The following is a 26,845-nucleotide window of genomic DNA, read 5'->3' on the forward strand; positions in this document are numbered from 1 at the left end:
AAATTGGGAGCCTCAAAAATTTTTGTTTGTTTTTTTGCGGGTCTGGGGATGGAACCGAGGGGCATTCAACCTCCAAGCTACACCCCCTGCCCTATCTTTTATTCTTTATTTTGAAACAGAGTCACACTGAATTGCAGAGGGCCTCACTAAGTAGCTGAGGCTGTCTGTGAACCATGATCCTCTGGTCTCAGCCTCCTGAATGCTGGGATTACAAGCGTGCGCCACCATGCCCAGCTCTCAAAAACTTTTAATGAAAAATGGTTGTTACCAGATGGGAGGGAGATGCTTTCTAAACCCATTATGAGGAAACTCTTAGCTCAATTACACCAAGGAAGTCACTGGGGCCTGCAGGCCTTGTGTGGTGCAGTCCCGAGGGCCTATGGATGCCTGGTCATTTACACCATAGCTAAGCAAGTAGGTGAGGGCTGCATTACATGTAGAAAGGTAAACAAGAAAGCTTTAAGAAGAAAACCAGCAGGTGGGAGAAAACCAGGAATCAGGCTTTCCCAAAGTATCCAGGTGCACTACCTAGAAATGCCAAAGCTAGGGTGACTTACATCCCTTCTGGTGATGGTTGGTCACCTTACCAGCATGGCTGAGGTGGTCTCACTTCTGAGTGCCACATCCGACAATGTTATTAAGGTATTACTAGAAGCCATGCTAACAATCCTTGTACCCCACCTCTTGAATTTCCAGCGCATGCTCATCAACCTGGCGACAGCATCCTAATAAAGACCTGGAAGGAGGAGAAGCTGGAGGCAGCCTGGGAAGGACCATATCAGGTGCTGCTTACAACCCAAACAGCTGTTCACATTGCAGAAAGAGTTTGGACTCATTACTCACTGGCTAAAGGGACTCCCACCTCTGATTCGGAAGGGACAGTGTACCACCACTCAAAACCCAGACCCTCTCAAGTTAACTGTGAAAAGGACTCTAAATTCATTCTCTCTTTGGTTCTGTTAAGCTTCCAGGTATAGGGTAGCCCTTATTCAGCCCAAGAAACCATTAATATAACTATAGGAGAAACCCCCTAACTATAAAGATTAAGGCATATCAAGTCCTGTATTTCTGCCCAGAACCAACTTGGGTGATAAAGCACAGTAATCTAAAGCAAGTCACTCACTCTCGGGGGGGGGGCAGTCCCAGGGGACCACCCCCGGTGGAGGGTGGACGGTGGACAGCATCACCATATAGAGCTGCTCCAATTCTGAGAGGTTAAAAAAATAACCAGGCCTGGAGGGGTTTTCCTTGACACCTGTGCTAACTTACAGTATAATTTACTTTTGCTAACTCGTAATCAAGAAAAGTCAGCCCTTTGCATTAAACGCTGGTCTGGTCTCCAGGAAGATATATCAGGAAATAATCCCAAGGGAGACATGCTGTTACACTAGCTAACAAGTCAACCTCAACTGCTAATTTAACCCCTTAACCCAGGACACTACAGTAAGAATAAAAAAGTAACACCAGATTATAGAAGACAGAATATAGGAAAGCAAATGCCTGGTTGAAATGAATTAGAAATTCTGCCAGCACCTTAAATAAAAGTGACCATTACACCTGTGCAGCAGGTAGGCTGGAGGCTTGGGTGCTGCCGTTTCCACTTGGATGGACCTCACACCAACAGGCATGCGATGTATGACAGCCCTCTTTCAGGACAATCTAGCATCCGACAATGAATCTTGTAAGACCCCATCTCTCCTGTTCCCAGAGGCTAAGGGACCAAAACAAGAGCCCCTCAAAACTGTCAAGCCTCCAGTTTCAAATACTAATCCCACCTTAATGCCCCTCAAGGTGGGAGGGACAATCAGTGTTTGAGGCACTGCTACTGGCTGCAGTGAGTGCTGGTCCTTTGAGGAGCTAGATGATCAGTCCACATCAGCAGGTGCCCGAGCAAACACCTGTGGTCCTGTGTTGGATGGATTGAGACTTTACCTGCCAATTGGACAATTGGAGTGGAGTTTGTGCCCTATTACAATTGGCAATCCCTTTAAACCTGGCATTTCTTTTTTTTTTTTCCTTTGGTGGTGCTGGGGTTCCTGGTAGCCCTTCTACCTCCGGGCTACACTCCCAGACCTAATATATATTCAATATATATATATATAATATATATATATATATATTATATATATATATTCAATATATATTGAATATATATATTGAAACAGGGTAAAGGGTCTCTTAAGCCAGTGAGACTGGCTCTGAACCAGCGCGATCCTCCTGTCTCTGCCTCCCAAGCGCGGGGATTACAAGCGTGCGCCACCACGCCCGGCATTCAACCTGGCATTTCAAACTCCAAGTGCGGCACCCGCTACTGGGTCATAAGACCCTCACATAAATGCGGATTCAATCAGGATTTCAAAGGGTGGTCCCAGTGAATTTAAGGCTAAAAACCAGGTAGCTACATGGTTTACATCAATATTATTTTGATGGTCCACTATTGATAAAGAGATTGGACGAACAATATATATTACAATCAACAAAGGGTTGTAAACCACACTCTAGATGCCATACAGAAAATAGTTAAACAGATGCTACTAACAACATAATCTGGGAAAATAGACTAACCTTAGATATGATATTAAAAAAAAGAAAAGTTATGCACCATAAAAAGGGACTGATGTTGCGCCTGTATCCCAAACAGTACGGCACCAGAGGATGCTGTCACTGAAGCTCTGCATGAGCAGCTGAGCTGGCCAGCAGTCCAAGGGCAGAAGATCCTTTCCCCAGCCTCGTGGAACAATGGTTTAGAAAACAAGGAGAAATAGTGACTCTGGTCATAATATTCCTTATAGTATTTGGAATAATGATCCACTAGGATGTGGTATAATCCTCTGTATTAGGGCCCTCATCTCAAGACAGAGAGACAGTTCTAATCAAACAGTCCTCCATAGATTACCAAAATAATCTCTTTTCAAACACCTTCAAGAGCAAGAGTCACCATAAGTAAATAAAAGTTGAAGAGTAGTAATGTATCATTAAAGAGGGGGAAATTGTGAGAATATAATTGTATCTTTTTTGTCAAAGGAGTAGTTTAACTTGAATTGCCATTTTGTAATCTGGTAAGAACTTACATCCCTTTCCAAATTAACCACTTCTTAAGAGATTGCAGGTGTCACCCCTCCCTGTCTTCCCCTGTCCCTGACTAGGAAGAATGTGAAGCAGTAACTCCCACCAATAGGAGCTCAGCGCAGGAGCAGCTTTGTGTCGGGGACAGAAGGCCATCGGGTTCTTTGTTAGCTGTGCTCTCCCATACCTAGGAGCACCCTTTTTTGCAAAAAAAAAAAAAAAAAATTGCCTTGCCAAGCAATTTTCAAACATGCGCCTTTTCTGGATACCCTGAAGTTATTTCTAACACATCTCCACGGCAGGGACACCTAGCCGTTGGTAAACTGACAACAAGGACAGATGTAGTCTGATCCTAACTGGCACTAAGATGATTATCCAAGGTTTTCTTTTGGAATAGCACATGGAAAACTTGAAGCACACAAAATACAAAATTATAGGTACTTCTGTTTCTATCCCTGAGGACTTACTTCTTGGGTGCATATTACATAATCGGAAGTATTTTAAAGGAGCAGACTTAAGGAAAAAGAGGATAACCTCTGTATTATGACTTGGCTCCAGTACAAATTAGTAGGAGGAGAAGTATGGCCTAAAACTGGGACTCAACTTTAACACAATATATCAGCTCGATTCATTTGCAGGCAACAGGAGAAATGGGATGATCCTTATACTGAAGGGTTCATGGCTTCATATATGAACCCCAAATTTGCAGCAATGGCAGGTGCCAGGCCTCTGACTAGAGAGACAACTCTGGGTATCTCTGAGGAGGCAGAAGTGTATTGACCAATGAAAGAGACTTACTAACCTTCAGTTTTCAGGAACATGTTGTTGGAAGAAGGTCCTCATTTCCTTAGCCAGTGTACTTTGCATAGGAAAACCTCTCTGTTGTTTTATTTACTGTTGTTGTGGGCTAATAACTTGCATGCCCTGCCTTCTGTTCCAGGATATCAAAGAGCAATGGTTCTTCAACCAGCAAACTCTGACCTTCCTATATCTTCTTTAGATTAGTTAGGAAGAGACTTCTGATCCCTGGCTGGGCAGGGACAATGACCCCTTATAAGCTTGAAGCAGCTATAGAAGTCAGACCTTTGACCGTCAGCACCCTTTAAGATGAAGGGATCGAAGTTGGGGTGTGTGTGATGTAGGACAGAAGAAATAAGTAGGTAGAAAGGAGACAGACAGGAAGGAAAAGTATAATATAACTTTAATAAAAGAGCCCGGAGCTGAAGTGCTTCAACCTCTATTCCACAAACCAATTCTCTTTCCCAGGCCTGACTCTCCCATATTCCTGGGAAATCTATAGATCCTAGAGTTAACTAAAAGAAACTATAATTGCCCTGTGAGTTGATAACAAGACTGGTATGATATTTTGAGAAACCTATAATTTAGAACACTAACTAGCTTATCTGTCAGTCAGCTAATGAGGACCACAATCAGCCTGAGGACCCTTAGGTTGACCAGACTGCCAGACCACCAGGAGCTGCCTCAGGGCTACCAGACTGAGATCGTCCTCCCTAAAGCTGATCGGGCTACCGGACCATCATAAACTGCCTCGAGGACTACCGGACCGCGACCACCCTCACACACCTCCTCTAGCGTACCCCTCAGTAAAGTCCCCCATAAGAGGAGCGCCCTGCACTCCCCAACATGTCTTCCTCATTTCGAGGTAGCACTCATTCTCTCCTGAATGTGAATTTCTTTCCTTTTCCCCAAATAGACCTCTGTCCATGTCTCTGTATGGTGCATGCTGACATTCTTTTCCATTCCATTAGCCGAGGTCCCTGTAGATCCTGAGCTCCTGAGCTGAGGACTCACTGGGCTGTGAGTTTCCTAGTTCAGTGACAGTTGCCTCATTTTTTCTGCTGACAGAGGCAGTTTCTCTGGAATACGTTATTTGAAAAAGGTTTACATAGCTTTAAAAAAGTTTAAGAACTGCCCTTTTAAGATTCTTAGCTTGTTTGTGTCCTCCTTCTGTGTATTATAGTGAGATGAAGTATGTATCTCTCTCAAGCTTTACCTGATTTTACTCATCAGGGGGCCGAAAGTACAGTAGAATGATTCAATCAGTGGCATTTACTGAGACTTCTAATCTAATACTTCTGTTTTCAAACACTTTTAAGCTTATTTAGAAAGTTAAACTAGAATATATTTTAAATGAAGTCAATTTTTTAGTGTTTTTTTTTTTGAAACAGGGTCTCACTGAGTTGCAGAGGGCCTCCCTAAGTAGCTGAGACTGTCCACGAACCATGATCCTCCTGTCTCAGCCTCTCAAATGCTGGGATTACAAGCGTGCGCCACCAGGCCCGGGTGGCGCATACCTGTAATCCTAGCGCTTGGGAGGCTGAGACAGGAGGATCGAGGCCAGTGAATTTTTAGCGTTTTAAAATTTTGCTATTTAAGACTATAAGAAATGAGATGATTCTCAAGAGGCAAAGTTTTTAGGATAGCCACACATTTAGATTTTGCAAGAACTACTTTTACCAAATGCTTTCTATGTGTTTCTGCTTCTTTCAATTTTATAAACTGAGCCCATTTTTGTTATTTATTCTCAACTACCCAGATGAACTAGGCTGTGTGTGTGTGTGTGTGTGTGTGTGTGTGTGTGTGTGTGTATGTGTGTGTGTGTGTGTGTTTTACTAGGGATTTAAATCCAGGGGCATTCTACCTTTGAGCTAGCCCTATTTTACTTTTTATTTTGAAACAGGGTCTTACTAAGTTGCTAAGGGCCTCAGTAAATTGCTGAGTCTGGTCTTGAGTCTGCAATTCGCAATTCTCTGGTCTTAGCTTCCCAAATTTTGAGATTACAGGTATGTACCACCATGCTTGGCCCCTCCAGTTTTTTTTTTTTTTTTTTTTTTTTTTTTTTTTTTTGCGGATAGAACCCAGAGGTTTTTTTTTTTTTTTTTTGTGGGTAGAACCCAGAGGCTTTCTACCTCCGGGCTATCCTCCCAGACCTTTTTTATATTTTATTTGGAAACAGGGTCTCGCTAAGTTGCTGAGAGCCTCACTAAGTAGCTGAGGTTGGCTTCGAACCTGTGCGATCCTCCTGTCTTAGCCTCCCAAGCGCGGGGATTAACAAGCGTGCGCCACCACGCCCGGCTCAGGTCTTTTTATTTTTTACTTTTGAAACAGGGTCTTGCTAGGTTGCTAAGAGTTTCGCTACATTGCTGAGGCTGTCCTCGAACCTGTGATTTTCCTGTCTCAGCTTTCCAAGTACTGGGATTATTTATAGGAGTATACCATCATACCCAGCTTCTGATTAGATCTTACAATGCATTTTTCCATTAAAACTATTTTTTATTTATTGTTATAGTCATTAATTGTTTGCAAGCAACATTTATTTTGATTCTCTTTGTGGAGGAACAATATTAGGCTTTAAATATTTTAATTTTAAACCCAATTGGATATTTATTTACTGTGGCACTGGAGGTGGAACTCAGGGGACTTTTGCCTCCAGGCTATATTCCCAGCCCTATTTTATTTTTTTATTTGGAAACAGGATCTAAATTGAAGCTTTTCCAAACCTGCAATCCTTCTGTCTCAGCCTCCTAAGGACTGGGATTACAGACATGTACCACCAGCATGGTTTATTTATTTATTTGGTACTAGGGATTGAACCCAGGGACATTCCTATTCCCCCAAGCTACATTGCTAGCCTAATTTTTTTTTTTATTATCATTTCTTATTTTAAAGCAGTGTCTAAGTTGCTGAGGCTGGCCTTAAACGTGTGGTCCTTGTCTTACTCAGCCTTTCAAGTACTAGGATTACAAGGGTGCACCACCACAACTGGCTTGAAATTTATTTCTTAGGAAGACTATCCTAGATAATATTTTTCTTAAATTTTCTTGAAGTTCAGATGTATTACATTTTTTTTCTATTCAACTGGTTCTACTAAACCAGAGTCAATGTCAATTTCTTATTTTGATATGATATATATTTTGCAGGTCTGGGGATGGAACCCAGAAGCATTTGACCTCCGAGCTATACCCCCAGCCCTATTTTTTATACTTTATTTTGAAACAGTGTCTCATTGAATTGCAAAGGGCCTCACTAAGTAGCTGAGGCTGTCCACCAACTGCAATCCTCTGATATCAGCCTCCTGAATGCTGGGATTACAAGCGTGCGCCACCATGCCTGGCTCGACATAAGTAATATTTAATAAATGAAGACTATGACTAGCAGATGATGACTTTATAATTCTGACATATCACCTTTCATTTATGGCATACATCTGAATTTCTTAATAATTGATGGACTATTCACTTTTGAGCCTGTTCTGCACATAGATTCTTTAAGAAACTTGAAGCCATTATTAGTTCTACAGGAAGACAAGGGAAGATGCACAGAAAATTTATTTAATAATATGTTTAGTTATATTGGGAAAACAAAGAGGTGTCCCTATCCAATAAAAGTGTCAGAATTCAAACATTTCACCTTGCTCTAGTAATACCCTAGAGTTCATGGTGATATTATATTGTAGGGGAAATTATCTATAACTATGTCTAATACAGAGGTAACCTATACAAATCCTACCATAGAAAAGAAAACTATAATTTTAGATCCAATAAAATATACCTTGATAGAGGATGGCTGCTTTTTAATTGTGTGTGTGTGTGTGTGTGTGTGTGTGTGTGTGTGTGTGACTGGGATTGAACCCAGGGGCATTCCACTTCTGAGCTACATCTCCAGCCCTATTTTTTCTTTTTCTTTTTTTTTCTTTTTTCCTTTTTTTGGTGGTACTGGGGTTCCTGGAAACCCTTCTACCTCTGGGCTATACTCCCAGACCTATTTTATACTTTTTATTTGGAAACAGGGTCTCTAAAGCCAGCAGGGCTGGCTTCAAACCTGCACGATACTCCTGTCTCCGCCTCCCAAGTGCGGGGATTACAAGCGTGTACCACCACGTCTGGCTTTTCTTTTTCTTTTGAAACAGGGTCTAAGTTGTGGAGGTAGCTGAGGCTGGTTGTGAACCTGCAGTCCTACTGTCTCAGCCTCCCAAGTACTAGGATTACAAGAATGTGCCACCAACCCAGCTTTTTTTCTTTTTCTTTTTTTTTTAAACGTTGGGTTTTCCCAATGCTTCCTTTTATTTTCTTAGTAATTAATACTCTTTTTTTTTCTTGAACAGTTGGGAATTAAACCCAGGGGGATCCTACCTCCAAGGCAGACCTTCATCCCTATTTTTATTTTTATTTTTTTCCCCGGAGACAAAGACAAGTTTTATTTAGCAAAAATGGAAATATAGGTTTAAGGGAGATCATAGGCTGGCTGGAGAGCATGAGAGGACCTTGGGATCTTTGCAATCTTTTTTTTATAGGGGACCCAGAGAGGGGGGTGAAAGTCTGGACTTCTTAATCCTCAGATTCCTGGCATCAGTGGGCAGTGGCTGGGTGGTAACTGACCTGTCCCTCAAGGAATCTCAGGTGGGGGGCGGGGCTATTGTGACTTTAAGGGTGTGAGCTCATTGAGGCTTCTGCCAAAGATAGAACACACCTGTAGGGTAGAGTTAGCGATTATGAATTTCCAGATTTTAAAACTATATTTCCCCTTTTCTTCATAATTTATCTCTTTTCTACCTAATATTTTATTTCTCTATCCTACCTCATTTCCCTCCCTAGACTTCAGTTCTTTAATCTTAAGGGTTGAAGGCCAAAATTTCATCTTCTGTAATTGCTTCTGAGCTGACAAGGGGTGCTGGCCCTGCCTAAGCAGGGATCTAAAGGAGACACTCGGAAAACACAGGGAGGTCAGATTGTTTTGTTAGCTGTAGAACCATCCTCCTTTGATATTCTAAAAAGGCATAAACATGCGAGATATTATCCCCTGACAACAGTAAGTTAGATAACAGAAGAGTATTCCGATGCAAAGTACTGGCCAAGAAAATGAGAATTTTATTCTACCAAGATGTTAACCAATCATTTCCTTCTAAGAGGGTTGTTAATGGCAATAACCAGGTTTGTCAAATGCAGATTCTTACTCTCTGCTCTGTTTTTTTTTTTACTCATTTTTATATACTTTTCTTTTGTTTTTTGTTGGGCTAGGGATTGAACCCAGGACCACTGAACCCAGAACTACACCCCCAGCCTGATTTTTTTTTTTTAATCCTTTATTTTGAAACAGGATTTCACTAAGTTGAGAAGGACCTCACTGAGTAGCTGAGGCTGGCTACAAATCTGTTATCCTCCTGTCTCAGCCTCCTAGATCCATCTGTTTTTCAAAAATAATTAAAAAAATTTAAAGGCAGTGAAAAGTATTCATTGGCTCTTTCACTGCTGACGACCGGAAGCCCTCTGCAGAGGAAGCTCTGCTGTTGAGACAGGACAGGCAGGGACAGTCCCAGCCCAGTGCTGGCCTTCAAGTCAGGTTCAGCCCCAGCTGGAGAAGCCGGGCACTGGGGATGGAGCCTAGGGGGATTCTACCTCTGAGCTGCACCCCCAGCCCTATTTTATTTTTATTTGGAAACAGGGTGTCGCTAAGCTGATGAGTCTTACTACTTGTTGACTGTCCTCAAACCTGTAATCCTCCTGTCTTGGCCTCCCAAGTACTGGGATTAAAAGCATGTGCCTCACAGTGGCTGATCCAGAATCTGTTTCATTTCTTGTTCTTCCCACTCTGTATGGCACACTCCAATCAAACTAAAATGCTGACTGTTCTCTCCCTTGATTCTGTTCATCCTGTGTCCTTTGCTCATGACACCCTATCCTGTCAGCCAACTGCTGCCTTGTGCACCCCCAGCCTCCTCAGCCGGCCTCAGGGCCCCGGAGGGAAGAGAGGGAGAGCCCCATGTGTCTACCTCTTAACTCTGCCTGTGTCACCCTTGCTAACGTCCCATTAACCAAAGACAGGCAGGGCTAGGTCCAGATGGGAGGGTGAAGAAGCCAAGTTCACACCCAGTGGGGCAGCAGCACAGCTGGGGAAGGGCAGGCGTGTGGGTGGAGCTTGCCGGCTGCCTCTATTCTTCTGTCCAGAAATCGCAGCCTCTGGGATGATGTTCCTGGTCCCGGCAGGAGTGGACCCCACTCTATCCATCTGCAGTGCGTCAGCTCAGTCTCCCCATGGGACAAGAAGGCCACAGCAAAAAGGGGTCTGACTTTTCATCTTATCATCATTATCTAGTGTGGTCCCTGATACAAAAGGGTACTTAAAAAAATGTCTGTGAAGCCAGGTGTGGTGGCGCACGCTTGTAATCCCAGCATTAGGGAGGCTGAGACTGGAGGATCACGGTCCCCGGACAGCCTCAGCTACTAAGTGAGGCCCTCTGCAACTCAGTGAGACCAGGTTTCAAAATAAAGAATAAAGTGTCGGGCATGGTGGCGCACGCTTGTAATCCCCACGCTTGGGAGGCAGACAGGAGGATCGCGTAGGTTCAAAGCCAGCTGCGTGTGCTGGCTTAGGAGACCCTGTTTCCAAATAAAAATGTAAAAATAGGTCTGGGAGTGTACCCCGGAGGTAGAAGGGCTTCCAGGAACCCCAATACCACCAAAATAAATAAATAAATGAATGAATAAATAATAAAAAAAAATAGGGCAGGGGGGTGTAGCTCGGAGGTTGAATGCCCCTGGTTTCCATCCCCAGACCCACCAAAAAAAAAAAAAAAAAAAAAAGTCTGTGAAATAAGCACATCATTTAAAAATAGGGTATTGCCTTTAAAAGGCATAAAAAATGTCCTTGGGATTGCTGCTTTGTAAACTCAGCAGGCTGATCTTAGGAAGCCCTGACTCAGCACAGATCCAAGTAAAATAAGACCAAACTTCTCAGAAGGGAGAAAGTAAAACAAAATTAGACACAGAAACAATAACACTTTCCTTTTATTAGGTTCATAATACAGTTTTAAAGAACAACCCCTCCACTGTAGAGTTTTTGTTACCAATACCCTCTAAAAGTAGCCAAACTGTTCTGGGGAAATGTCTTCTTGGTCCAGCACTCAGTTCTTGGGTCTGGGTTAGTGGGTTCAGCAGTAGCGATAAAGTTCAGCTTCTCAGAGAAAGGCATGGTCAAGGCTGGGAGGTTGTTAACAGGGCCTCTCCTTCCTGGTCACATACAGACATGTATATGCACACAAATGCCACACATATATGTATATATGTATATATGTATACAGAATTTTCTTTTACAAAAATAATGTAACAGGGTTTGCACAGCTCTATCACAATTCTTAAAAATGACACAGGAGGAATTTATGCTTCCATTTTTAACTTCAAATTTAAGTAGTAATTTTAGGCCTAAAAATAATTTAAAATTACTAAAGGGAGGCCATTTAGCAACACTGACTTAATACATCTTGATCTTCACAAAAATAAAAATATAAAGTGGGCATGGCGACACACCCCTGTAATCCAAGTACTTGGGAGGCTGAGAGGGGGATCGCAGGTTCTCGGCCAGCCTCAGAAACTTAGCCTCAGCGAGGTCCTTAGCAACTCAGTGAGAACCTGTTAAAAAAAAAAATAGGGCTGAGGGTCTAGCTCAGAGGTAAAATGTCCCTGGGCTCAATCCCCAGTACCATAAAACTAAAAAACCTAGATATACAATGCTGTAATCCTTACCCTGTGTGCTACTCATCCCCAGAAATTCTGCTTTAACTAAAATAGGAAAGCAAAATAGTGCGTTGAAGTAATCCTCTACTCATTAGCACGCACACCCAACTATACTAAGTGCACGATAGTCTGGAGGTACCAGGCTAGGTTTGCAGCCCGCGCTCACCTCTACTTCACTGACTACAGTACCCAGCAGCAACCACTGAAAAGGAAGGCATGCTCTTCAGCACTAGGGAGAACAGCAGCTGCAGCTGTGACTCAAATGGCAGCCAGAAGAGAAGAGAGCCATGGCACACACTGTGAAGCTCATCTGCAGTGACACCTCATGTACAGCTTGATCAGGAGGAATACATTAGGTTACAGTTACATGAACTAACAGAAACGGAAACTCTAGTTTCTCCTAGAATATTTCAGTGTTCATCAAAAGTTAATTAGTATAATAAAGACGACCACCAGGTGATTGAATAAACAGAATGTCATGTAGTAATTTAAAAACACAGATTCTGTGATTAGAGGCTACCACCAAAATATCCAGAAATCTGAGTTAATAGATACTCTATTTTGCATACTTGATGCTAATAAATACGACTACTAGGTGTTTCTGCAGACTATGAATGCAGTGGCGCGGAGGGCACCGCAACGCGGGATCAGCGCCATCTGCCAGTGAGGACAGAATGCCCTGTTTTTGGTCTCCATACACAAGGCTCTCTCTTTGGCTTAGAAATCTTTCAACAACTCGAGCCATTCCCTCCACCCCACAGGCACAGCAGGGCCTAGCCTGGTGCTGGTTGGCTCCTGACTGCTCGGCTGGACAGGCGCTGCTCCGCCCGACACTCCCTTTCCCCTTCGTCCCATGGAAGAAGGCAGCGGGCTCCGAAGCCGCGCCAGGACATGTTGGACTTAGAAGAAGGAGGTGTCGGATGAAAAGGCACCTGCGAGTCGGAAGTCCTCTTTGGTGAGAACGCTATACATGCGTTGCGGCAGAGCTTTGGAGTATGGCGCTGGGCGCGGCACGGTGGCGCGCAGGATGAGCTCGCGGCCAGCAGGTGCGGGGAAGTCAGACATGGAGTTCTGTCTTCTCTCCTCCGGGCAGCCTGTTCTCTTCAGTTCCTCCTCCGGTGGAACCATGGCTGCAGCCTGGAAGACAATCGAATGGGAAATTCAAAAGCAAGTTGAATGCTAAACTCGGGTACTTCTGAAGGACAGATGAATAAATATGATAAGTACATAAAATGTCCTCAGTAATGCAGTCAAGCTATATTTATGATTACTCAAAATAAATAACACAGAAAATGCCACAAGCCTGAAACACTGCGTAAGCCAGTAGACTGGAAACAGGCAGAAGGGAGAATGAAGCCAGGCAATCTGCTTTGAAAAGTGAGGGGCGTGTTCAGGCGCCTGATGAAAGGGATCAGGGAGGCGGTGCTGGTTTCTAGTCTCTGCCACGACCAAGTCCAGATCAGACGGCCCTGAGTTCACCGAGGGGCTGTTTCTTTCTAAAGTCTGGAAAGAATTTTTCTCTCAACTTTTCCAGTCAAATCGTTTAAAGGTTCACTTGCCAAATTAAAACTGGGGACACTGACTTTGTTTTCTGGGCAGCTAATATAATACAGGAGTGACAGGTCCACAGAGCAAGGGTCACAAGAGAGAAGTTCTCAAAATGAAAAGGCACCCATTTTTCATTGACATTGCACAAATACAGATTCAAGGAGGGCCTTCATTTTTAACTTGGGTCATTATTCTTTCATGACACCACTGCTTTGGAAAAAGAATAATTGTTTTGGCCATGGAAATATGAAATCATGTGAAGCCAAACATCGGCAAGAAGGTATGCCAGGTTGGACTGTTAAAGAGGTGGTTAGTTTTATGACTTTATGAAGTTAAAGGAAGGGAGGAACAAGGAAATATGAGGGACAAAAGCTATTTTGTTACCTCATCAGAAGATTCAGTCAGCTTGAGAAAGGGTGAGAAAAGAAACAGTGACGAAAGGGAACAAGCAAGATGGTTAAAAGAGCTAGACAAGACCTCAGATCACTTCAGAGACGGCATGCACCACACTAGGGACGCGATCCTGCCGGGGCTGCTGGAGATGAGCTCTCACGCTGCACGCAACACACCCAGCTGCCCGCTCCCCATGCACCTGACGGTTTAACAGGCGACAGACTGTGCCATTTAATGAAGACATGATTTAGTGAAAACCTCCCTCTTTTTCTCAGGAGTTAGGTGCTTAGAGTGTTCATGCCTTAAAAATAGATGATCCGGTGAATTTGAGTAGATGTCTAAGAGTTATTCAGCTCAGCAAATGACTTGAAGCAAAATCCCATCGGTCATTTTGTGCAGATCCATTTAAACATATACATACCCAAGCACAGATAATCATGATTGTTTCTATTTTTAGAATGTGAAAGTTCTAAATATATAAATTAATGTATGCTAAAAAACTGTGAAATGTCATTCCAACTTTAAAAAATGTTAAAATCTTGATTAGTAAAATTAAGTGAAATGTCAATTATAAAAAGTTAAGTGAATAAACTTTTATCAGTTTACTTCAGTCATATTTATGAGTGAATTTGAAAATGTACTAATCAGCCAGGTATAGTGGCTCATGCTTGTGATGCCAGTACTTAGGAGGCGGAGACAGGAGAAGCACAGGTTTGAGGACAGCCTCATCAAGTAGTGAGACTCTCATCAACCTATTGAGACCCTATTTTAAAATAAAAATAAAATAGGGCTGGGTGTGTAGCTTGGAGGTATAACGCCCCTGGGTTCAATCCCCAGCACCACCACCACCACCACCACCACACACACACACACACACACACACACACACACACACACACACACACACACACGAACTAGTCAGATGCTTATTATATGGATTGTACAGTCTATAAATCCCCCCAAACATTTACAAAGTCTGAAAGTTTAAAGTTCTTTTTTGAATTACATAATGTGGAGCTGGCATGGTGGCGCACACTTGTAATCCCAGCGCTTGGGTGGCTGAGACAGGAGGATTGCATAGGTTCAAAGCCAGCCTCAGCTACTTAGTGAGGCTCTCAGCAAGTTAGTGAGACCCTGTTTCCAAATAAAGTATAAAACAGGTCTGAGAGTATAGCCCGGAGGTAGAAAAGCCCCTGGGTTCCACCCCCAGTACCACACACACACACACACAAACACACAACATAACATGGGATGAATTTGTAATTTCAGTGGCCATTAAAAGAATTAACTATATATAATGACACTGGAAAGATGATATACTACTATATGTAATGATTTTGAGGCTATCAATCTTAATGAAAAATGAGACCAACAAAGCAAATTATGTGATTTCCTATTTTAAAAAAATACATACCTTTGTATATACTAGATATTAAATGTTGGCAATGATCACTAGTGACTAGTAAGATTACATGGTTAACTTTTTCTTTGTAATTCTCTGTGTTGTCCAAATTTTTATTAAAAAGAAAGCCTGTAAAAAGGCTATTTCCATTTTGGGAAAATAAGTTTGCCAAAACAAGTAATACTCTCAGCACTAATAATACAAATACTTTAGATTTTTAAAGCCTCTTAACAAAAATTTTTAAAAAAGTGATCGAAGAGGAGTATTTTTATAATACAAAGAAAATTCACATTAGTGGTTAACAAGAAAACCTAACCCTACAAATGTAAGCTGGTGAAGATAATACAAGATGTAAAAACAAACTCCTTTCTTCTGTTCATGTCAAAGACAAAAACCACAATATATCAAAGCAAGCATCTAGAAGTCTAATTTATAAGGAAATAAAACATTTGGTTTTTAAAACAAAATTCTTAAATTTAGGAAGCTATCCCATAAATAATCTTAGTTTTTAGCTCTTGCTAAAAACTCAAATCCATATATTTGACTATGATTTAAATATATGAATTATTATGTATTCCATACCAACTCAATGAGGACTATAAAATTGTTACTACACATGTAGAATGATGAAAAAAATTTTTTTCTATTTGATTCTGAGAATTACACTCTTAAAACTGAACTGGTGACCAAGTTTCTAGTATCATCATACTTCTAGGTAAGGGAACTTGTATTTAGTGCACGTCATGATATTCTGAGCAGAATCCCAACTGTGTCTTAAAATTGAGAATTGCCTGTGGGAAGCCAGCATCTCCTCACCAGTCACCAAGGCACTGTATAATTATTAAAATTTCCTTTCATTAATAGAGGTACTTATGAAGACAAATTTTCAAATTGGGCTTTCGTTCTGTGCTGAGGCCCATTTTCATAGTCCTAAAAACCTGAAAATTTCCCCTTCCTTTGTAGAAAAATCTGTAAAGTTAGATCTCCTCCTCATCATTAGACTAGTTAGGATTTAAAATCCAGGTTGAGATATGAATCCATTTTGAAGTGTCCTGGGTTTGAAGATGGTATAACTGAACTCTATTCTAACTGGTCAGCTTCTAGAACATGAATTTTAGACTCTTACAACTTCTGAAATGTGGGTCCTAAGACATACTTATCATTTTACTTAAATATGTAGTAAAGTTGATGAGACTTGGAAAACTCAGTTGTCAGAGTTACTGTTTCTTCAGTGTTCAAACCCAATGCCCAGACTTCTTGGTAGCTGTTATCAGCCTCACGTGAGACTCGAAACGACTCTTTCTGGAGCAGAGTTCTGGTGAGAATGTGCTGGTCAGCGCGGAACTTCACGTACCCTCTGAGCATTCCCAAACAACTTGTGGATGATCCTGCCCGCGTGTCCTCTTCCTGCCCCAGTGACCAACACCTCAGGCTGCTCCAACAGGCAACTCACAAACCTAGGAGACAGAGCAGTGAAAGGGTGAGGAGCAGCTGTTCACCACCTGGATTATCCACTGTATTAGGTGACAAGTCCTCAAACTGATACTGCTTAAACTTGCAACGGCTGGAGTGGAGAACAGATATGACAGAACTAATATCAACTGACAATCTTACTGGTTGTCCAAGTAGTTTCATAAAAATATTATTTTATTTTTTATTTTGTGGTACTGGGGATGGAACCCAGGGGCATTCTCCCTTTGAGCTACACCCCCAGCCCTATGTTTTTATTCTTTATTTTGAAACAGGGTCTCACTGAGTTGCAAAGAGCCTCACTAAGTAGCTGAGGCTGTCCTCAAACTGCAATCCTCCTGTCTCAGCCTCCCAAATGCTGGGATTACAAGCGTGTGCCACCACTCCCGGCTTCATAAAAAATTTAAATACTGATTTTTGTCAAAGCATAAGAAGAAATATTCAGCCCATTTGTTTCAAACTAGAAGCTTAGAAAACATTACAGTAAATAAAATATGAAAACATGTTTTTTGTACAACAGAAACCAAATTCTACTAATCCAGAAAAGCAACGATCCATACTCCCTATTTTTTTTGTTGAGGGCTGAGTGTGTGATTACAACATATGCTTTATAGGCAAAGCTGCAACTGTGAGCTGTGCCGTTATGTGCTGGGAACACGGTATTTCCAAGCATGTCACAGACAGTGTGTAGTGGAACTACGAGTTGAAGGCACAGAGCTACAAGCTGCACCACCTGCTCACTAATTCATGCTGCTATTTTAGGAACAATTCCCTTGATTACAGCTTATTCTTCTCATTTATAAGGAAGGAATTTTCAAAAGCAAAGCAGGCTGGGAGAAATTTTCACTCAACAAAAGACACAAAATTCAAACAAGAACTTGTTAAAAGCTACAACAAATGCCTTGTCCTATAGCATTACTTAGCATCAATAATGCCTTCTCTCATGAAAAAGCTGGTAAAAAAATGTAGAATTGTGACCATCCAAGCCGCTAAACAATCTAATTTGGAAATACTTTGTCACATATTAAAACAACGCTGTCGCCAGGCATGGTGGCGCACACTTGTAATCCCTGCGCTGGGGAGGCTGAGACAGGAGGATCGCACAGGTTCGAAGCCAGCCTCAGCTACTTAGTGAGGCTTTCAGCAACTTAGTGAGACCCTATTTCCAAATAAAATATAAAATAGGTCTGGGAGTATAGCCCAAAGGTAGAAAGCTCCTGGGTTCCACCCCCAGTACCACCAAAAAAACAAAACAAAACAAAACAAACAACAACAACAAAAACCCAACAACAACAACACTGTCCTTTAAAATAACAGACAAAAATGGACAGGGGCTCACACTGACATAGTCAGGACACTGGTCATAAAAAGGAAAGACTGAATCCCAGCATTTGGGGAGACTGAGACAGGAGGATTGCAGTTCACGGACAGTCTCAGCTACTACTTAGTGAGGCCCAGTGCAACTGAGTGAAACCCTGTTTCAAAATAAAGAATAAGCCGGGTGTGGTGGCGCACCCTTGTAATCCCCGCGCTTGGGAGGCTAAGACAGGACGGTCGCGCACGTTTGAAGCTAGCCTCTGCTGGCTTAAGAGACCCTGTTTCCAAATAAAATATATAAGAGGTCTGGGAGTGTGGCCTGGAGGCAGAAGGCCCTGGGTTCCGTCCTCAGTACCACCAAAAAAAAAAAAAAAAAAAAAGGAATAAAATAAAGGGCTAGGGTGTGTTGCTCGAAGGTAGGATGCTCCTGGGTTCCATCCCCAGTACAAAAAAAAAAAAAAAAAAAGGGGGGGTGGGGGAAAGACTGAACTGGGTGAGGTGGCTCACACCTGTAATCATAGCTACTTAGGAGGCTGAGGAAAGAGGATGTGAAATTTGAGGCCAGCCTGGGCAACTCAGACGCGGCCTTAACAAAATTAAAAATAAAAGAGGTGGGTGGTTTAGCTCAGTCCTTTCCTATCCTGTGGGAGGCCCTGGGTTCAATCCTAATTTTTTTTCTCAGATTTCCAGATATTTTATTTTTAAAAAATTTTTATTGAACATAAATGGTATACATTTAAACTATACTTGGTGCCCTCCCCCACCCCCACCCCTGTTTTCCCTTCCCCCCTCCCACCAATGATTTTACAAAATAAAAAAAAGGAGGGGTAGGGAAAGACTGTCCCAAATCATCTGTTTCATCTGGGAGAAGCCGGGGTCATTCTTTCAAAACATATTTGTAAGATACTCAGGATGTGTTCCTTTGCTACCATCAAATGTTGAAACTTGGCTGGGCGTGGTGGCGCACGCTTGTAATCCCCGTGCTTGGGAGGCTGAGACAGGAGGACCGCACAGGTTCGAAGCCAGCCTCAGCTACTTAGTGAGGCTCTCAGCAACTTAGTGAGACCCTGTTTCCAACAAAATAAAAATAGGTCTGGGAGTATAGCCCGGAGGTAAAAAGCCTCTGGATTTCACCCCCAGTATCACACACAAAAAAAGTTTAAACTTAAGTAACTAGAAATAGCAAGCAGACACAGAGTTTCTGATCCCCCAACCCTTGTAGTCAGAAGGAGTGAGAGCTGAGTGCTGGGCAACGGGAGCACTGAGCTGCTGGCTCCTCCACAGGGGCTGCAGGTACCTGATCTCCAAGAACAGCAGCACCCTAGAAAAAGAGGCTCTGGTGGACTATTTTCCAAAGTGGGAGGAATGGAAACACTGGCATTCAGAGCAATAGTCAAATCCCAGGATAATTAAACATTTCTGTCTCTGAGTCACCGTTTGTTTCAAGTAATATATGAGTACCACAAAAAATTCTATTACAATTTTTCTAAAGAAACTGGTGGCTTTTCCCATCATGGACAAAACCAATGTAGCCAAATAACAATTACCTTTCAAGATCTTCCTTTTCTTCCTCCTGGTCACATTTCTCAGTTTCAAACTTGGCTTTCAGGGACCGGGCTCTAGCAATTATAGCTTCCACATTAGTAATCTGATGAATGATTTCCTAACAGTGGAAAAGGAAGATATAGTAAAAATAGCAAAAAGCAAAGGCTTTTAAAAACATCTTTAAAATAATTATTGCCAAGTGGGTTGAACACTTGGCAAGACTCTGACACTACGTCAAACTTACTTCCAATTTCTTGTCTTCTGGACTGGGGAAGTGCAAAACTTTACTGGAATGGGATATGATCTGCTTTATAATCTTCTTAACAGAAGAAATGTTTTCCAGACTTTCTATTTTTAAAAAGATCAATGCCATCATTAAATAAATTAGGCCAAATATACTTTCATTTTAAGAAATGAACCAATGAGTAATCAAATAAGACATTTACCTTCTTCCTTTACCTTGAGTACAGCTGCATGAATCACACAAGGTAACAGGTGCCGAGCAAGGTCTGCAGGCTTCTGCACTGCCAGATAGTGCAGCACCTGCAGGAGACACATGCGGCAGGATGATCACCGCGGGTGCCAAAGCATGAAGCACATCTACCCAAGTGCAGCTCGGCCGGCCTCCAATGGCACCATGAAGGGAAGCAGAGGGAGGCTCTCCTCTCTTACCACCTACCACACGTGCCAGGTGAGCAACTTCCACTCCAAAGGCAGGACCCATGTCACTGAACACACCAAAGCGCTTTGATCTTTAGTAATACTCTTAATTTTTTTCTGCTTCCACATGTCATATACCCAAATTAGGAAAATACAAAGACAATAAAAACCATTTGTAAATTATACAATATTAAGATAATTATTAACAGCAGAGTATTTTCATCCTAGAATTTTTAAAGAAATAGGGTACCCATATTAAGAGTACTAATATTAAACATGTGTAAGATTGTTTTATAACTTGCTTTTCTCAGTATTTGTAAACATTGTTAGTGACTTTCCATAAATTTTGGTTTGCTTTGGTTGTTTTGGTATTGGTTTATTAATTCTTTAAAAATGAAAATTGCATTTTTATTATAAAAATACAAAAGTATATGCAACACATAGACTCTACCTGTAAGTTCCTAATAGTAATAAAAATAAAAATATGATTTCGTAAAGTATGTCTTAACTGATAAATGTCCACACATTTAAAAAATAAATGTATATGGAGAAGTATAATACAGAAATTCCCCCAAAATCTTACTTCCCAAGGAACAATACCTATTTGTGTTTAATCTTCTTAGACATGTGTCTATTGCCAGGCATCATGCACATGCCTGTAATCTAGTACTTAGGAGGCTGAAATGGGAGGATATAGCAGGTTCAAGACCAGCCTCAGCAACTTAATGAGACCTTGTTTCAAAACAAAACAATAAAAACAGGGCTGTGGGTGTAGCTTGGAGGTAGAAAGCACTTGGGTTCAATCCCCAGTACCACTACACACACACACACACACACACACACACACACACACACACTCAAAGTAAGCAATCAAAAACCATGTTTCTGTGTGTCTGGCCTTTTTTTTTTTTTGGTGTGTGTAGTACTAAGGATTGAACCTAGGGGAATTCTATCTCTGAGCTATATCCCAAGCCCTATTTTATTATTTTTATTTTGAAACAGGGTCTTGCTAGGTTGATGAGTCTCATTACTTGCTGAGACTGTCCTTGAACCTGTGATCCTCCTGTCGTAGCCTCTGAAGTACTGGGATTATAGACATGCGCCACCAGACGCAGGTTCTTTTGTTCATTTAAACACACAGATATAGATGTATATGTGATTTATTATTTTGTTGTGTTGGAGACTAGACCCAGGAGGAACTTGTGCATGCTAGGCAAGCACTCTACTACTAAGTTCCATCCCTAGTCCATCATATATTTTTTTTAACAAAAATTATGTTCTAGTCAGTTGTGGTGGTGCATGCTTGTAATCCCAGCGTTCGGGAAGTGGAGACTAGAGGATCGCAGTTTAGGAACAGCATCAGATTCTTGAGGCCCTTTGCAACCCAGTGAGACCCTGTTTCAAAAATAAGACTAAAAAATTGGGCTAGGGTTGAAGCTCGGAGGTACAATACCCCTGGGTTCCATCCCTGGTACCGCAAAAAAAAAAAAAAAAAAAAAAGTTCTATACTGGTCTATGACTTGCTTTGTTCATTTAATGACTTTTGGTAGATTTTTATTCTTCAACCTGAGGAATATCCTGTGATTTTAAGTGTTTTTAAAAAAAAATTATACATACTTGTAATCCCAGTACTTGGGAGGCTGAGACAGGAAGGTTGACGGTTTGTGGCTAAGCTCAGCTACTTAGTGAGACCTTGTTTCAAAAAAAAGAATAGAAAATAGGACTGGAGGTATAGCTTGGAAGTAGAATGCCCTGGGTTCAATCCTCAGCACCACAAAAAAAAAAAAAAAAAAAAAAAAAAAAAAAAAAAAAAAGAAAAGAAAAAAAATTTTACAGTATAAAGAAAATATGAACATAGGTTTACCCATTAATCCCTTAAGAAACAGAACTTTGCAGCACTTTGGAAGCACCTGGGTACCACCCCAATCATGTCTTCCTTCCTCCTCTTCTAACCGTGAATCTTTATAGCTTTTCTTTATAGTTTCCCACTATAAGTTGCTCTGAAAAATGTATTGCTTAGTTTTGTCTGGCCTTAACCTCTATCTAGATGGGCTGTTTCTGTGTATAAGCCTCAGGGGCTTGCTTTTTTCATTTAGCATGGTTTCTGAGATTTGTGTATGCTGATGCATGCTCTAATTGATTCAGTGTCACTGCTGTACTGAAATGCTCACCCCTGATGGTGGGCACCTTTTCTCTCCCCAACCATTACAAACAATGCTCCTATGACATTACTCCTTATGTGTCTTGGCAGACATGCAGAGGAATTTCTTTAGGACATATACCTAAAAATAGAATTAGGATATATACAAGTTAATGCCAAATTATTTTACAAAGTTTGGTCAGATGTATACTCTTATTTTGAGCAATAAGATTTACCATTGTTGTATTTCACTGCTAACGCTATTGTAAATTTTATTTTTCTTAACATACAGAAAAACAAATGTGCCAGAATAATACAAAACACTTAAGTAACTTTTACTTAGGTTCACATATTATTAATCTTTTATTTCCTTTTTTGTGGTACTTTTTGGGGATTGAACCTAGGAGCATTCTACCTCTGAGCTATATCCTAGTCCTACTTTCTTATTCTTTATTTTTGAAACAGGGTCTTGCTTAGTTGCAGAGGGCCTCACTAAGTAGCTTAGGCTGGCCGTGAACCTGTGATCCTCTGGTCTCAGCCTCCTAAATACTGGGATTACAGGCATATGCCACCACGCCCAGCTCTAAACATATAATTTTACATATTTATCTACCCAAGTCCTCACCGTAAGTCTGAGACAGGAAGGTTCTAGAATTAAATAAATAACACACTTACCATCAGTTCTTTACCAAAGCATCCCAGCCATTTCCTAGTTGAGTAAAGTTCATCCTTCTCCACTATACTATTCAACAAGGTAGTGACTGTACACATGCCACCATTTACAACCTCAGCACCTATGTTATACTCACCATATTTCAAGTGTTTACTAAAGCTACAGGTGGCTACCATTTTGAATAGCATAGATATAGATTATCTTTTTTTTTTTTTTTTTTGGTGGTACTGGGGTTCCTGGAAACCCTTCTACCTCTGGGCTACACTCCCAGACCTATTATTTACATATATATATTTAAATTTGGAAACAGGGTCTCTTAAGCCAGCAAGGCTGGCTTCGAACCTGCGCGATCCTCCTGTCTCTGCCTCCCAAGCACGGGGAGTACAAGCGTGCGCCATCACGCCTGGCAGATATAGAATATCTTTAATATAGAAAGTTCTACTGGAATTGGGCATGGTGCTACACACCTGAAATTTCAGCTGCTTAGGGAGCTGAGGCAGGAGGAATAAATGTTCTTGGCCAGCTTCTTCAACTTATCAAGTCCCTGTCTCAAAATTAAAAAAAAAAAAAAAAAATTAGAGATGCAGCTCAGTGGCAGAACACTGGCCTAGCATTTGTGAGGCTCTAGTTTCAATACCCAGTACTGGAACTTAGTGGGTTCCTTAGGAAGGCTATATATAAGCAGTACTAAATGTGCAAAAATTCAGAAAAAATGTTTTTGTAGGTTTGATACTTATGTATCTTGGCTGGACATAAAATCCTTAGTTCATAGTTTTCTCGAAAATTTCTTAGAAATGTTCTTCCATGTTGTCTTCTTAGTTTGTATGTTGTTTGAGAAGTCCGATGTGTAATGTTCTTGCCTTTAAGTTATTTTTATCTTTTTGCCTAAAGATCCTAAAGACTGAAAAAGCTAAAGTCTAAGCTGGTGTGGTGGTGCATGCCTGTAATCCCAGTTACTTGGGAGGCTAAGACAGGAGAACTGCAGATTTGATGAAAGCCTCAGCAACTTAGCAAGGCCCTCAGCAATAGTGAGACCTTGTCTCAAAAATTAAAATAGGGTTGAGAGTGTAGCTCAGAGGTAGAATGTTCCTGCATTCAACCCCAGTGCCGCCATTAAACAAACAAATATCATTTCGTTCTCTCTTGGGGTCTTTGTAATTTAGTCTTCACTTCGGATAGTCATCTTTTTCTTTTACTTCAACCCTGAGTTAAATCAATTGTGGTTCCATTATCTTTGAGGGTTTTTGGGTCATTTCTGCTCTTGGATTTAATATCTCTGATTAAACATGATTTTATACAACTTCCATGCTTATTTGAGGATATCTGATTGCGGCTGGAGTATTATATTACAATTTTCTTCTGCTTTTTCGCTGCTCTTCTAAGAAATATTCTCATTAGATAAAATGATCAGATTGCACATTGTTATTTTTTAAAGTAGTTTTTTGCAGTCACAGTCTATTCTCTTTTATTCCTAGTAATGCAACAGACAGTTTCAAAGTACCCTCTTTTGCACAACTCCTTTCATAGAAAGACAGGTTGGGGGAAATTAATTGTCCTCTTTTTCTTTCATTTCTGCAGGATCCTTACTTTCCCCACTTATATTTCCTTCTTTCTTGTCACTGCTTTATCTCTATCTATTCTCTTTATACAGTTAGACATTCTTAACAGTAGGGATATGTTCTGAGAAATGTGTCATTAGGAGATTTAATTGTGTGAGAATATCATAGACTGTACTTAGAATGTAATCAAGAGACCTGGTAAACAGAAAATATATAGGGCTGCTGTCAGACAACTATTTTATGGAAACTTTTTTTTTTTTTGGTGGTACTGGGGGTGGAACCTAGAGGCTTTCTACCTCCGGGCTATACTCCCAGACCTATTTTATATTTTATTTGGAAACAGGGTCTCACTAAGTTGCTGAGAGCCTAAGTAGCTGAGGCTGGCTTCGAACCTGTGCGATCCTCCTGTCTCAGCCTCCCAAGCGCGGGGATTACAAGCGTGCGCCACCACGCCTGGCTTGGAAACTTTTTTTTTAAATAAAGAAGAGTATATTTTAACTAGTGAAAAAAGTACATATACTAGCAACATCATTGTGTACTATGTATTGTACATAGTTATATGTGTTATACTGTTTTTTTTTTTTGGTGGTACTGGGGATGGAACCCAGGGACTTTCTACCTTTAGGCTATACTCCTAGACCTATTTTATATTTTATTTGGAAACAGGGTCTCACTTAGTTGCTGGGAGCCTAAGTAGCTGAGGCTGGCTTCGAATCCGTGTGATCCTCCTGTCTCAGCCTTCCAAGTACTGGGATTATAAGCGTGCGCCACCATGCTCAGCTGTGTTACACTTTTATATACCTGGAAGCACAATAGATTTCATACCAATATCATTACTAACACATGAGTTATAAATGCCTTGTGCTACGATGTTCTGATGGCTGTAATGTTACTGGGCCAACAGAGATTTTCCAGTTCCATCAAAACCTTATGAGACAACCCTGGAATATGTGGTCCGTTAATTACTAAAATATCATTAGGCGCCGGGTGTGCTGGCACACACTTGTAATACCCGTGCTTAGGAGGCTGAGACAGGAGGATTGCACAGGTTTGAAGCCAGCCTCAGCTACTTAGTGAGGCGCTCAGCAACTTAGTGAGACCCTGTTTCCAAATAAAAAATATAAAATAGGTCTGGGAGTATAGCCCGGAGGTAGAAAGCCTCTGGGTTCCACTCCCAGTACCACCAAAAATAAACAAAAAAATAAACAAACAAACAAATAAATATCATTAGGCTGTACATGACTGTATCTGATTCTCTCCAAGGCTCCACTTCCAGTCCTGTTTACATCCAAATTCCTTCTCTAGGCAATGCTGTGAACTACCCAAGCCCTACCTGTGTTGTGTTTTGGTATCTGGTTTTAGGCTCTCTTCCTCTGGGTTGACTTTATGCCTGTGTATGTCTTGGCTCTTTTCATTAAGATTCCCTGCTCCCACCTGCTATATCCAGAGGCTTAATGGGAGCTCTAACCAGAATTTAGATTACTTCTCTACTTCCTGTTAAACTGAAATTCACTGCAACCTGTACCTGCTAGTAAGGGTAAAGGCAAGAATTTTCTTTACCTAGTGATTTCATGGGGAATGAGAAGGATGTGAGTATGGCAGGTGGCACTATTCTCCAGAGTCCAAATGTTTTTGAATAGTTGCCAAGTAGTCCCCTACCTGGATATACCATAATTTGCTGAACCAAGCCTTGGTTTTTTCTCCTTTTTCACTAAAGAACTTTGTTGAACAACATTCATGTATATAGATCTTTGTGTATTTCTATTATCCTTAAAATTTTCTTTTTGAAAACTGCTAGGTCAAAGGACATGCCCATTTAAAAAATTTCTGATATATACCATGTGACAGTACAATGATAAGCATTCTATACAAACTACAAATATCTTTTTACTGGCCTATTTGCAACTAGTTCTAAGTTTTGGTTTTTTTTTGTGGTAATGGGGGTGGAACCCAGAGGCTTCCTACCTCTGGGCTATACTCCCAGACCTATTTTATATTTTTATTTGGAAACAGGGTCTCACTAAGTTGCTGAGAGCCTCACTCAGTAGTTGAGGCTGGCTTCGAGCCTGTGTAGTCCTCCTGTCTCAGCCTCCCAAGCGCGGGGATTACAAGCGTGCACCACCACGCCCGGCACTAGTTCTAAATCTTAAATGACTACTAGATTTATTAAAAGCTCAATGAATTTTAAAATTTTGCTTGTTAAGTATGTCCAAGCTCTCATGTCTATGATAGTTTCTAAGATTCAAGAATAATAATTAGCATTCTAGTATTAGAGAGCCAAATCTTAATTACCTTTTCTGCTTCACGTGTATCATCAAAGAGTCTCCTTTGCCTTCTAGCAGGAATTGGCTTGGCTGTTTCCCAGGCTTCTACCCACATATTGCTTGGAATTTTCATTCGTGCACTCAATTCTCCTTTCAGGATCATGTTGCCCTTTTCGTCAATCACCTCCTCTTCAATATAGTCCCGGGGTGAATACCACCTCACAAAATCTTCCAGAACACACCCTGGATTGGCTGCCTAAAATGAGAAAATACGTCC

General features: G+C 41.2%; 1 protein-coding gene across 2 annotated transcripts in view; it reads right to left on the minus strand.

The window, feature by feature from the left end:
- Positions 1-12,497: 12,497 nt before the first annotated feature.
- RAB3GAP1 (RAB3 GTPase activating protein catalytic subunit 1) overlaps positions 12,498-26,845 on the minus strand; it is a gene marked incomplete at both ends in the record, with an annotated part of 104,859 nt that continues 90,511 nt past the window's right edge. The window contains 7 exons of one of the 2 annotated variants that reach the window (XM_080690002.1): positions 12,498-12,734; positions 13,530-13,550; positions 16,295-16,397; positions 19,275-19,390; positions 19,517-19,620; positions 19,719-19,815; positions 26,597-26,824. In XM_080690002.1, coding sequence (XP_080546128.1) covers positions 12,498-12,734; positions 13,530-13,550; positions 16,295-16,397; positions 19,275-19,390; positions 19,517-19,620; positions 19,719-19,815; positions 26,597-26,824 — 906 coding nt within the window. The remainder of the gene's footprint in view (positions 12,735-13,529; positions 13,551-16,294; positions 16,398-19,274; positions 19,391-19,516; positions 19,621-19,718; positions 19,816-26,596; positions 26,825-26,845) is intronic. The other variant, XM_080690003.1, reaches the window with a different exon arrangement.

This window comes from Muscardinus avellanarius (genome assembly GCF_963383645.1).
Source record: "Muscardinus avellanarius genome assembly, chromosome: 2".
NCBI lineage: Eukaryota > Metazoa > Chordata > Mammalia > Rodentia > Gliridae > Muscardinus > Muscardinus avellanarius.